General features: G+C 43.2%; 2 protein-coding genes across 4 annotated transcripts in view; one reads left to right on the top strand and one right to left on the bottom strand.

Annotated features, from left to right (window-relative positions):
• Positions 1–5,698: 5,698 nt before the first annotated feature.
• Positions 5,699–14,474, bottom strand: part of LOC139465456 (uncharacterized) — a 9,500-nt gene continuing 724 nt past the window's right edge. Inside the window, exons 1-4 of one of the 3 annotated variants that reach the window (XM_071247172.1) lie at positions 12,826–13,227; positions 10,739–10,863; positions 8,490–8,559; positions 5,699–6,883 (exon numbers count right to left, since the gene is read on the bottom strand). In XM_071247172.1, coding sequence (XP_071103273.1) covers positions 6,696–6,883; positions 8,490–8,559; positions 10,739–10,861 — 381 coding nt within the window. In that variant the 5' untranslated portion in view covers positions 10,862–10,863; positions 12,826–13,227 and the 3' untranslated portion in view covers positions 5,699–6,695. Of the gene's footprint in view, positions 6,884–8,489; positions 8,560–10,738; positions 10,864–11,227; positions 11,317–12,825; positions 13,228–14,474 lie in introns of those variants that run through there. The other 2 variants (XM_071247171.1, XM_071247173.1) reach the window with 2 other exon arrangements.
• LOC139465457 (uncharacterized) overlaps positions 13,006–14,474 on the top strand; it is an 11,135-nt gene continuing 9,666 nt past the window's right edge. Inside the window, exon 1 of the mRNA XM_071247181.1 lies at positions 13,006–13,032. The gene's annotated coding sequence lies outside the window, so the exon portion shown is untranslated. The remainder of the gene's footprint in view (positions 13,033–14,474) is intronic.

Here is a 14,474-nt window from a genome sequence, read left to right as displayed (position 1 = left end):
TTAACCCGTTCCTTGGCTCCTTCACATTTTTCAACCCGATTAGCAACAAGTTTTCGTAACTCCGTCGCACGTTTATCGTAACTGCTTCGTACCTCCTACCGATTCTCCACGAAAGTTTGCATTATAGGCCGAATCAACACGAATTTCGAAAGTTTCCGATTCGGGGTGATTCGGGATATTCGTGGTCGTATTGAAAGGGGGGCATAAGAGTGACGTCCCTTTCCTTGTGTTGACATCGGAGCCTTGGGAAACTTGATCTTACAGACAACAAACTGAACGGTTAACTAGTGTTAGTGTTTTTTTAAGTGCTTGATGTAGTTCCGGTTTTATTCGACTTCAAATTGATTGACGCGCAAGGATAAATATATCAGTTGCCTGGTAAAAGACCCATGTTTGACGGTGGAAACAATAAAACAAACACGATATGGTAAGGTGATGGTGATGTATTCGACACCTGTAGCATATAGTTGTTTTTTTTACCTTAAGATTGCAGTGTATAGGTGACTTTTTCAGCATTGTGGCGTGTTGATAACGTTATTATTTTTAGACCAAATCCAAGTTTCAAGAGATTACTGCCCCGCATTTTATGTCCATGTGGCGTCGAGAGATTTAAAAGATTCTGACATACTTTCATACTTACCACATATCGATGCCGAAACATATTTGCGTATGGTCATGTGCACGAATACTGTTAATGAAAGCGTATTCATAAAAAGCAGCTAAAAAGAGAGTCGATTGTACTTACTATTTTATCAGCATGTGGTGATGAATCACTATAAAATAGGGATGGTACCAAATGTTTGTGAAACGATGAGTATATCCTGCCCCGCCGCAAACGCATGCAAGGGCAAGACATTTTTTTCCGCTGGAAAACAACCACATGGTAACATATAGAACAATTCAAATTGGGGAATTGTTTCAGACATCATTGATTGTTATCTTTTCTTAATGATTGTAATTGTTGTTTGTAATTTAAAATTGTTGTGACTTGATTATATAAACATGTACTCTGGGCTTGAGGTCTTTATTACAGAATAAAAGAGAGAGGGAGATTGTTATTGATGCGTCAATTTGGAAATGTCCTCCACGTGTCTACTATATCACTGTTCGGGAGCTGTGTTGAGGCCTGGTCTCGTGAAGGAACTGGATAGATGGGGTGACTAGAAACTGTGGATAGACGGAGTGATCAGGAACTGGATAGATGGAGTGACGAGAAACTGTGGATAGATGGAGTAAGGAGCAAGTCCGAATAGAAACGTCGATGACGACGCAAGTGACACGAAATCAGCGCGGAGGATATGAGACGGATGACAGACGAAGGGGGTGTGGCAGACAGATAGCGACGTTTAGCGAAAAGGCGAGCGAATGACGTTAAACGAGCAGACAATGACAGAAGGGTGGAGAATGAAGGCGACAGCTAGGCAATAACAGCTATAGGCACGTCTACACTGAAACAGTGCGAGGTTTGTATAAACAGCCAGATATTACAGATTCGTTACTGTCCAGTTATGAACTATCATGTACAAATGCCATCTCGATCTCATCGCCACATAACGGTGAAGTAACAGTGTCTCACGAGACACTAATTACTCGTGTGACCTGAATACAGGAGGCACCAGAATGTATATAATCAGTGAGACATATGCACACCTACCTGTAAGCTGATCACATCCTGCAGGACCCCACGACATACAAGGTTCGACAGCCTTCCACATTTACACTGAAGAAACAGCAAGTTTATTTTTACTCAGCTTGCAGTTGTTTGTCCTGCTGTGAAATCACTCAGGTGTGTACGAGGACGTCAGTTGACCTATTTGGATGTGGTCGGCATTCTCGATCACAAAGACTGACTACAGGGCGCATAACTCGTGGGCTTCCGCGTATCAAATAAACATAAAGGTTTTAAGGATGTGTCAGTGTTGAACGCTGGAAGGAAACAGTGATGAACTTTTGCACTTAGAATACTCCAGACCTGCTAATCTGTCAGTTAAGTGCATTTACATGAAGCGTCGCCAGAACACACGTACATACGAGGTGTCTCAGCCAATGGGAAAACGCTTCTTATTCATCTCAAGGTATCTAATGGTGAGAGGTCTGTCAGAATATAAATACCACCTGTGTTTGTACTGAGAGTTTCACCCTCGAGAAATGTCTGGGATTTAATTAGAACTGTCGGAACGCGTTTCGGTTACGTAGCAATCAGAATTGCATGTCATTAACAGATAAGGCGTGCTAAATGCCCGTGTTCCCACTGCAGTTTCTGATGTTTGGTATGAGCTATAGTAGCCGAGATGTGCCAGATTCCGTCGATATACTGTAAGTGTCCTGTTAGTGTCACGCCGCCTTCATACAGCAGCCCTCCTCATGTAGCTGGAATATTGCTGACTGCGACGTAAAAACAAAACATAACTTACAAAATCACATAGCAGCTCATAACAAACCAGAGGATTCTGTTTTCTGATGATGCAGCTCCGTGTAGATGTGCACGTCTCGCCCAGCCGGGAGGGTCATGGAGTAAAGATTTGTTTGTTTGGTTACGTGGTTGTTGTTTAACGCCGCACTAAGCGATATTACAGCTATATGACAGCAGTCTGTAAATAATCGAGTCTGGACCAGACAATCCATTGGTCGATATCATGAGCATCGATCCACACACTTGGGTAACGATTACATGCATCAACCAAATCAACGAGCCTGACAACCCGATCCCGTTAGTCGCCTCTTCCGACAAGCATCGTCGCTTTTTTTAGCAACGATTGGTTGCTGAAAACCCATTCTAACCCGGATCTTTATAGATTAGAGGGGCGGTCGAGTAGCCGAGTGGTTAAAGCGTTCTTTCGTCACACCGAGGACCCGGGTTCGATTCCCGACATGGGTACAATGTGTGAAACCCATTTCTGGTGTCCCCCGCCGTGATATTGCTGGAATATTACTTTAGCTCATCTCTAACCAACAAACAACAAAGTTACTGACGACTTTTACGTAAATATTCACACTATTCACCATAAGTTTGAAATAGAGAATTTACCCTGTGTCTTTTGACATTGACCGCCTTAGTGGTCTAGTGATAGAGCGTCAGCACGGAGAGCGGAAGCTCCGTGGTACGATCCCCGGCCGCGTCATACCAAAAGATGTTAAAACAGGGTACCCTGTACACGTTACCCTGTCTGGCGCTCGGCATTACAGGACTAAAACAAGGACTGGTCGGCTCAGAGTCAGCTACATACACACGCACGCACGCACGCACGCACGCACGCACGCACGCACGCACATACACACACACACACACACACACACACACACACACATACATTCACACTTGCATACACGTCGCTGTATAAGAACAATAATCTTGGACCCCATATGTTTCACTTCCTCTCACATCTTTTGATATCAAATACATCAACACGAACTGAAAATAGTTTTAAACTCCCAGACTGATATGGTTGTTATCAAAAGACACAAGCATGAAATTCGATTTCGTACCCAAAACCATTATTTTCCAAAACTATTTTTTTAGTTTATAAAGTGGAATAACCAGTGGTGACACCTTGTAGCGTGCTGCACGGTTGGAACGTCAGAACACCCTAAACGATTAGCAATCGCACAGAAGTAGCTGCAAAAAACACCGAGCATCTCTTGATTGTATCTGCAAGTCGCAAGCCCTCATCCAATCAAATTGTCGAAGGTCAGTGTCCATCTTATGCCCCCAATTCAATACGACCACGAATATCCCGAATCACCTGAATAGAAAAATTTTCATGTTCATAGATAAATCTAAATCATTTCTTGAAGTTCTTAAATGAATCTAATTTGATTCCAAAACATCCGTACAATTCGCGGGAGTTCGTCGAATCGGCGAGAAAGTTTTTTGTTTGTCAAAATCTTTCGTGGAATGGTCCTCGAATTGCAATTTCGTTGCTGAATCGTTATCCAGTCGTAATAAATTCTTATGTTCCGTAACAGCTTCGTAATGGATTTTTTTTGCATTCTTGGCTACCCTTAGCGATTCGTGGATCCCAAAATTTCTTGTCCTCAACCCGAAAACATCCCGAAACAGCCACGAATATCACGAGTCAACAACGAATCATGTAAGAATTAAGTAAGAACAACATGATTCCTCAAGGACCAGGACCAGACGAATACGTGCTCTCTGTTGAACCTCCATGGTGGAAATGATGGGTTGGCCAGTCTTTCGGGACCCAAGAACATGCCTAAGTGTCAGGACAAGTACCGATTTTCGCAAACTATTCGTAAAAATGTCGTATAAGTCGTATCGTATTCGTTGCCATCGTCCTGTCTCCGCTTACGCCCTCGGCATATTCGTAACTTAGTCGTAGGTGATTCTTACAATTCGTGAATGATCCACATATGAATCTTGTACATTCTTAACCCGTTCCTTGGCTCCTTCACATTTTTCAACCCGATTAGCAACAAGTTTTCGTAACTCCGTCGCACGTTTATCGTAACTGCTTCGTACCTCCTACCGATTCTCCACGAAAGTTTGCATTATAGGCCGAATCAACACGAATTTCGAAAGTTTCCGATTCGGGGTGATTCGGGATATTCGTGGTCGTATTGAAAGGGGGGCATAAGAGTGACGTCCCTTTCCTTGTGTTGACATCGGAGCCTTGGGAAACTTGATCTTACAGACAACAAACTGAACGGTTAACTAGTGTTAGTGTTTTTTTAAGTGCTTGATGTAGTTCCGGTTTTATTCGACTTCAAATTGATTGACGCGCAAGGATAAATATATCAGTTGCCTGGTAAAAGACCCATGTTTGACGGTGGAAACAATAAAACAAACACGATATGGTAAGGTGATGGTGATGTATTCGACACCTGTAGCATATAGTTGTTTTTTTTACCTTAAGATTGCAGTGTATAGGTGACTTTTTCAGCATTGTGGCGTGTTGATAACGTTATTATTTTTAGACCAAATCCAAGTTTCAAGAGATTACTGCCCCGCATTTTATGTCCATGTGGCGTCGAGAGATTTAAAAGATTCTGACATACTTTCATACTTACCACATATCGATGCCGAAACATATTTGCGTATGGTCATGTGCACGAATACTGTTAATGAAAGCGTATTCATAAAAAGCAGCTAAAAAGAGAGTCGATTGTACTTACTATTTTATCAGCATGTGGTGATGAATCACTATAAAATAGGGATGGTACCAAATGTTTGTGAAACGATGAGTATATCCTGCCCCGCCGCAAACGCATGCAAGGGCAAGACATTTTTTTCCGCTGGAAAACAACCACATGGTAACATATAGAACAATTCAAATTGGGGAATTGTTTCAGACATCATTGATTGTTATCTTTTCTTAATGATTGTAATTGTTGTTTGTAATTTAAAATTGTTGTGACTTGATTATATAAACATGTACTCTGGGCTTGAGGTCTTTATTACAGAATAAAAGAGAGAGGGAGATTGTTATTGATGCGTCAATTTGGAAATGTCCTCCACGTGTCTACTATATCACTGTTCGGGAGCTGTGTTGAGGCCTGGTCTCGTGAAGAATTGATCAAAAAACTCTTGGGCACTCTTTGAAATCGTTGTAGAAAGAGAATGCTAGATTATATCTTAAAAGTTATGAGCTGCAGGAATATTGGTCGACGTAAAGGGAAAGGTGACACGCACGCACATATGATCTGTCAGTGTGTATAAAACAAACTATCACATGGTGACAAAATTTCAATTTGTGTTTATTTCGTGTACATATAATACGATAACAAAAACACAAGCATACGCGATATGTTTCATATACATTGATAATATTAACATAATAAGTTGTCCAACACGTAAACACGCGGTCACAAAGCTCACAAGGTCAGACACATCAAGTCATATTCATAATGCCAAGAGTACTGTGAATGTATTGTCACGTTGCGCGGGTAATATCAGGTGATGTCCGGGCACCATAAGTCTCCTACAGCACCAACCGATGCCCCGTGAGAATGAAGCAATCATATGACGTACACATGCGCCATAGTATAAACCGTTGTTAAGATAAAAGTTGCGTCTGACACCCTGCTCCAAACGTAATGCTACTATTATGATAGGTCTGTATGAAATATGGGATATACGACCGCCTTGTCACTGTGATTTTATTTCAGTCTCAGCCGTCTCGCCCTTCTGTGTATTCCTAGAAACATTCGGATTCACCAGGTACCTAATTGTAAAATGAAACTAGTTATAGAACTTGATGAACACACTACACTAAAATACAATTAGTAATCCGTAGATCAAAGGTGACCTGGAAGACACGGAGTGCCATATCAATGTCTGTAGTACAATGTACGCATGTGGTATAAATGTTCTTATCATTCCAAACTGACGTCCACAGGAGATGTCGCTAGGTTAAAATATGGCATCACAATGCGTTGGAGATCACTGTTTTTTCAAACTACTACTGGAAACAAACTGTCAAAAGTAGTAAAATGATAGTAAATGTCATCTCACCATCGGGCCTTTTAATATCAAATATATCCACACTCCTAGGCATTATAGTTTTATATCAATATATATTCTCTATTCATGCGATCAACGCATTAACGGAGTTTCACGTACATGACTATCATGGAATGTTGAACTGTATATCTATTGCTGAGAATAGTTTCAAGTGCCTGTTGGAAAGAGAGAGCATGTTGTGCATAGTTCTGGTGCAATGTTTATAAGGCACACGTCAAACAGTCTTCACACTGACGGAGTTCACGGTGGAGGTTATGTTCTCGTTATAGAGAGGGCCGTACGGGCTGCTTCCTTTGCCCTGACATTTCTTGCAGCGGGGTACCACCACCAGGAACAGCACCCCCATTAAGGCCACGCCCAGGAACATCACAGCTGTCATCGCAATGCCTTCCAGCAACCTTTCTACAAATGAGGACAATGCTATTAGGAAAGCATTTATACACAGAAGAACTATCGTCATAATTGCTGATGTAGTTAATAGTTTAGAAGCAACTGGTATGAACCATTATTCCTGGAAGTTTTAAATAGTGGAAGAGATACGGACCCCATTACGTTTTCTGAAATCTTATTTTAGAACATTTTGAAAAATAAATCAAATTCAACCCGTGTAACAGTGTCTGTAGTTTGTATAAACAATTGGCGTTATGGAGGTGACAGAGGATTGATAATCTACAAACACGATAAAGTCCATATTATCATAAATATTATCTATATTCAGTTCTGAATAAATTCATATACATGATAGGACAATGATATAATAGACTCTTTACAAAAAGAAACGCATATGTAGATTTTAAATAAACCTAAGAAAGTCGATATATTTAATTCTATATCATAGATACAAAAATGAAATTTTGGAGCTCGATAGTCACATGTTGACGTTGTACAAATGCATTGAAAACTGTTCATTGTCATGTCACATAAGGCCACAAGGTTGTGCTGAACTCAGTATCTAGTGTGACCGCCCAAGACAGCAATCACGGCTCTGCATCTCCTCGGCACTGACTGGATAGGTCTACGAATTCTGTCCTGCGGAAATCTGCGCCATTCTGCTTGTAACGCGTTGGCCAGTAGTGGGGGTGTCTCTAGCGTGTTCTGACGTTGACGTACACGTCGATCGAGTTCATCCCAGATGTGTTCGATTGAGTTGAGATCTGGAGATCTCGACGACCAGGGCAAAACGTTGATGTTGGCATTATGAAGGTAGTCTACCGTGACACGAGCTGTGTCCGGTGGAACGTTGTCCTGTTGAAACAGCTCCCTCTGGAGGTCAATGATTGGATGAAGGTGATGTTGAAGAATTTTGATTCATGTAACGATTTGCTGTCAAATTTCCCTGAACCACAACCAAGTCAGACCCCTCCCCCCAACATGACACTTTCGCCACGGTATTTGTACGACAACATGTGACTATCGAGCTCCAAAATTTACCTGTGCGTTTCTTTTTTTTGAAGAGTGTATGTGATAATTTTGCATTTAGAAATTTGACACCGCCTCAGGTCATCTGCATATCATCAACGGACATGGGCTCCGGAAACAAACTTGAAGGACAACCGGATAGATGTACAAGGAGTCACGTTCATTGACATAGATGCATGTGGGAGTGTGCTCGTGTTTTGCTTTAGATTCCCACAGAGATGTATTAAGTGCACAAGCGTCCATGAATAGTCGAGTTTTCATACATACCTCATCAACATATTGTTCTAATGTAGTCACTGAATGGAGGTGGACAATGAGAAGATGTTTCCAGACATCCTGTACAACGTCTAATATTCTTTCTGTTGTAAATTATTATAATACTTTCATTGCAGTGCATGTTAGGTTTTCATTTGTTCATTTGTCCATACGATACCAGGTCAATATTCAATCATACGAGTATATTATATTCATAATGGCACGAGGGAACAGCGTATTCCACCCATTCCTACCACAAGAAGCAAAACACCCGGGGCTCCAGGCAGAGACATACTGTATGATGCTGGAAGATGTACATGGGGAAGATACTCACGACCAGGGTTGTCGGCGTCGGCAATGTGGTGGAAGTTGAAAGGGCCTTTCAAAACAGACGCATCCACATGCTGAGGAAAAACAATGGCATTACGTCACATTTTATGGATATTATGGGCTTAGATTTCATTACGGGTGAGTGCATGAGTTTACATAGTTTCACACCGTAATCAGAAACATTCAAGTTCTATACATAATACAATTTGGACCAGCAGAGCAGTGACTGAAAACATCAGCAGAGATGTCCACCATCGGGACACGGTGACAGGTAATTCACAGAGTGTGACCACCACTGGTTACCTTCTTAACCCCGCTATCCTGACGGGACATAGGAAGGTATACGAAGCTTTTGTTGATCACATCACAAAATTGACCTACTGTTGGACCATGGACACTGGCCAGAACGGTTACAGTCAGTGTTACAAAGACTACTGGCCGTCACTGACCATGGACACTCGCCAGAACGTTTACAGTCAGTGTTACAAAGGCTAGTAGCCTTCTCTGACCATTGGCACTCGCCAGCACGGTTACAGTCAGTGTTACAAAGACTACTGGCCTTGCCTGACCATGGACATTTGCCAGCACGGTTACAGTCAGTGTTACAAAGACTACTAGCCATCTCTGACATGGGCACGCACCAGCACAGTTACAGTCAGTGTTACAAAGACTACTAGCCTCCCCTGACCATGGACATTTGCCAGCACGGTTACAGTCAGTGTTACAAAGACTACTAGCCTTCTCTGACCATGGACATTTGCCAGCACGGTTACAGTCAGTGTTACAAAGACTACTAGCCTCCCCTGACCATGGACATTTGCCAGCACGGTTACAGTCAGTGTTACAAAGACTACTAGCCTTCTCTGACCATGGACATTTGCCAGCACGGTTACAGTCAGTGTTACAAAGACTACTAGCCTCCCCTGACCATGGACATTTGCCAGCACGGTTACAGTCAGTGTTACAAAGACTACTAGCCTTCTCTGACCATGGACATTTGCCAGCACGGTTACAGTCAGTGTTACAAAGACTACTAGCCTCCCCTGACCATGGGCACTCGCCACACGGTTACAGTCAGTGTTACAAAGACTCCTGGCCTTGCCTGACCATGGACATTTGCCAGCACGGTTACAGTCAGTGTTACAAAGACTACTGGCCTCCCCTGACCATGGGCACGCACCAGCACAGTTACAGTCTGTGTTACAAAGACTGCTGGCCTCCCCTGACCATGGGCACGCACCAGCACAGTTACAGTCAGTGTTACAAAGGCTGCTGGCCTCCCCTGACCATGGGCACGCACCAGCACGGTTACAGTCAGTGTTACAAAGACTACTAGCCTCCCCTGACCATGGACATTTGCCAGCACGATTACAGTCAGTGTTACAAAGACTGCTGGCCTCCAGTGACCATGGGCACGCACCAGCACAGTTACAGTCAGTGTTACAAAGACTGCTAGCCTCCCCTGACCATAGGCACGCAACAGCACAGTTACAGTCAGTGTTACAAAGACTACTGGCCTCCAGTGACCATGGGCACGCACCAGCACAGTTACAGTCAGTGTTACAAAGACTACTGGCCTCCAGTGACCATGGGCACCCACCAGCACGGTTACAGTCAGTGTTACAAAGACTACTGGCATCCAGAGCATGCTATCAGGGCATATCAACCATTCAGAGGAATGACGTTGACGGGTCAACATCGGCTTAGACGTTTACGTTGAGCAAGCAGAGTTCAACGTTGACAATATCGTAACTGGCAAGGTGTGACCCTCTGAAGGGAGCAGGTTCCAGCTGTTCCCACCTGTTCAGGATCTGAGATGTAGTGTGTTCATTAGAGTATAAATCTCGCTTAATGTTAATATTTTCGTAACAAAACATTTGCATCAATATGTGGTTTGTGTAAAACTGGTATACTTTAATACAATAATAATCATCAGTCTATATGATGTTTGTTTGTTTCAGGTGGTTTAACGCCGCACTCAGAAATATTCCAGCTATACGACGAAAGATTGTAAATAATCAAGTCTGGACAATCCAAACAATCCGGTGATTGACATCACGAGCATCGATCCACTCAATAAAGATACCATGACGTGCATCAACCAAGTCAGCGATCCCGTTAGTCGCCTCTTACGACAAGCATAGTCACCTTTTACGGCAAGCATGGGTTGCTGAATACCTATTCTACCCCGGATCTTCACGGGTGTAAGCCTATATGAAGACCAGGGATGGAAAACTGCCATGTTAAATGTACCTGTGTGGTATTGTGCCCCTCCATGTCCGCATAATCACCGTAGACGATGCCGGTACACAAGGCATCAATGAACACGAGGATGACGAATGCTTGGACCAGATCCGTGGAAACGCTTAAAGCCATCTCTGCAAAGTAAGGATCAAATTACAGGACTAAAAGAAGTCGGTTGACGCCAAGTATTTATTGCCTGACGCCACACAGCAGTACTCAGGCTATGCGACGGCGGTCTGTAAAGAAACCAGCTAAACAAGTGATCGATGGATCAGAAACGTCAGTACATTTACTGATTTTGTTGAAACTAGTATACATGTTTTGTTGATTTTGAAATACGTCTGGCAGCAAGGGCAAATATTAAGCAGGTTGCGATGAAATTATATCCATGAAGGGTCATTGCATCAATATATTTTGAAAAAAGCTATGTATTTTGTAACCATTATTTTGAATTTTCCAAGAATATATGTAATCTTGAACGTGAGTAATACTGCTTACGTTCGTCGATAACTGTGGCCGCCATTCAGCCCGTTCTATAAAGCTGGTCTATTTGCCCATGTGTACTTTAAACGAGCGCTGTTTTCAAAGCGCACATGTAGAATAGAGATAAGCCCACGGTGTTTTGAAATACATAGTAGTCTAACTGTAGATTAGATACCTCATATCTATATATTTGAAACGTTCCACTAAACCTTTCGACTCCAAATTAAGATACGAGGTATCTAATCTAAGATTAAACTATTTCAAATTTCAAACCAAAGTGATTCTATCTCCTAAATAACTATCAGGTTGCTGTGGTAATAAACCGTTTGTGTTTGTATTCCATAGTAACTAGCTTTTCTAATCACAAGCCATCTTTACACATATTATGGCTAGATACTGTGGCTAAGTATGAGCATATGGAAGATAAGATTTGATATGTAACATTATTTTGCACAACGTATTTCAGACCACTGCCAGGTTTGTGAGATATGTTTCATAAATATAACCTTAGTTCAATGTAAACAAAGACATTAAAAATATCAACGAATGAACGCAATATGTCCAATGTTTTTGCAAATCGTATCGAAAGCTGTTTTCATCACTGGTATGGTGCAATCGTCATCGTCGATAATCATGAATGTCAGTGTGGTCTTATACATTGGGAGACCGCCTCCGTGGTCTAGAGGTAGAGCGTCCACCAGGAGAGCGGAAGGTCTGGGGTTCGATCCCCGACCGTGTCATACCAAAATACGTTAAAAGATGGTACTTGTTGTTACCCTGTCTGGCGCTCGGCATTAAAGGGCTATAACAAGGACTGGTCGGCTCGGAGTCAGTATACTTTGTCTGAGTGGGATGTTCATGTTAAACTGCGGCATGATATCTCAGTGAGCTAGCACTATAAATCGACATCAGTCCGGACTAGTACAAGCAGCCACACAAACACACACGCGTACATGCACGTCGCTATATAAGTGCAATAATCTTGGACGCGACGTTAAACCCCATTTCACCTCACCTTTTACATTGGGTATTGATCGCCACAAGGATTATGTGTCAACAGATGGTAAAAACCCACGATTAGGTTTAAGATGCCACCTAGCACCAAGTAATAAAAATGATGGATGTGCCATCGAGGTATATTTAACCTGGCCTCCATAGAAACCACTTTATCCTGTGTATGTGGGTCATAGCTTTCTTGAAACACTCGCATTACATGTCACGCCACACCCTGGCAAGCGAAGCATCCAAACATACGGGTCAGCGCCGTTCTGTTATAAAAGAGACAGTCAGAAGCCCCAGGTCCAAGCTGCAAATGTCTCATTTTAAAGTCGGGGATTGAAACAGAGCCTGAGGCGTGACGTCCAACGTTTAACCACAAAGCTACATAAAAACTCACCGTGATAAATCTAAGAAAGTTTTCAACATGATAGCAAGGCAGTATGATATATAATACATTATGTTGTACACTGCCTGTTTGCGAAATCCCAATGTAAACAAGAAAGCCTGGTAAGCTGTGAACTTGTCGAAAGCCTTACATACCGTTGACACTGAAGTAAACATTAGGTTGCGTGGCAACAGTTACTGGTAAATTAAACTACGGTAAAGACACATACCTGATATGTTACGTCACATTGTGCAAGGCTGATTGCCTGATCTCACCCTGTCTAACGTGATGTGGGGCCATCAGCGTGTTATCCATCTATCTACCACTGTGACAAGCGTGTCATGTTGACAGTGAGTCAGGCGCACAATGATCACCGCTCGTCGAGGCTGGGGCAAATATCGCATGACCCCTTGATGGGACGCTGTGGCGTTGTGGTGTAAGTATAGCGTATATAGGTCAACCGTGACATGTTATAGAGGCTGGGCAGAACGCTCAGAAATACATCCGAGATCTCACTTTATAAACTTTCTTCTGCCTGATGTGTTGTTTATTATCACTATTCGCCTGACCTTGTCCTGCATAAGTACAGTGGATGATTAGAACAGGGTCACGGTGTGTAAACTGCATTTCTGTGTGGGAATAGCAACCAGCGACTGTGCAAAGTGACTATCGTCGTCCCATCTGCAAAAGATGAGCAAAGTCACAGGATCTACACCCAGTACAATTTAGTCGCCTCAAGAGACCAGCAATGGAATGAGTGTTGGGGCAAATATTCTAACGCTGTTCCCATCGTATTGGTTTGTTTGTTTGACAACGTCGCACTCAGAAATATTCCAGCTATATGACGGCGGTCGAGTCTGGAACAGACAATCCAGTGATTGATATCATGAGCATCGATCTACGCTATTGGGATACAATGACATGCATCAACCAAGCAAGCCTGATCACTCGATCCTATTAGTCGCCTCTTACGACAAACATATAGTCGCCTGTTAAGGCAAGCATGGTTGCTGAAGACCTATTCTACCCCGGATCTTCACGAGTATGTTTTTCAGTGAAGTGCGGCGATCGAATTTTAAGCTTTGCATTCGCGAGATGACTCATGCACGCTCACATCTAACATGACAGTACTTCACGGAATGTAACAGATCTGCTCGAGGGTCATCATTTGTAAAATAATGTTATGACATCGAGGTGAAGAGCAGGCACTCTGCATGAAAAGTTTTATAAACACATACCTTGTATGCCAGGCAAACAAAGACTGCTTCATACGTATGCTCACACACATTGGGACACAAACTCACACGTGCACACACATACACAAACACACTCACATACACACACGCTGCCCCACCAACCCACACACGCACACACACACTGACACACACATACACTTCGCCCCGCCAACCAACAAACACGCACACCCACAAAAACTGACACACACTCACTCCGCCCCACCAACACACACACACACACACACACACACACACACACACACACGCACGCACGCACGCACGCACGCACACACACACACACACACACACACACACACACACACACACACACACACACACACACACACACACACACTTCGCAAACACGCGCACATGCACGCACACACACAACGTCCCACCAACACACACATGCGCACACACACTAAACCAACCCACTAACGGGCATATCCACACACAGCCAAACAATCACTTCGCCCCGCCAACTCCCACACACGAACGCGCGCGCACACACGCTCAAACGCACATACACACAGAGCCAATGCCCCACCAACACACACTGACACACACACTCCGCCGCACCAACCCCCCCCCCCCCCCCCCCCCCACACACACACACACACACACGCGCGGGCATATTCACACA

This window comes from Haliotis cracherodii, unplaced genomic scaffold, assembly GCF_022045235.1.
Source record: "Haliotis cracherodii isolate W230 unplaced genomic scaffold, xgHalCrac1.p SCAF_18, whole genome shotgun sequence".
In the NCBI taxonomy this organism is placed as follows: domain Eukaryota; kingdom Metazoa; phylum Mollusca; class Gastropoda; order Lepetellida; family Haliotidae; genus Haliotis; species Haliotis cracherodii.
Note: the sequence above shows the minus strand (reverse complement) of the source record. Positions and strands in the feature narration are given on the sequence as shown.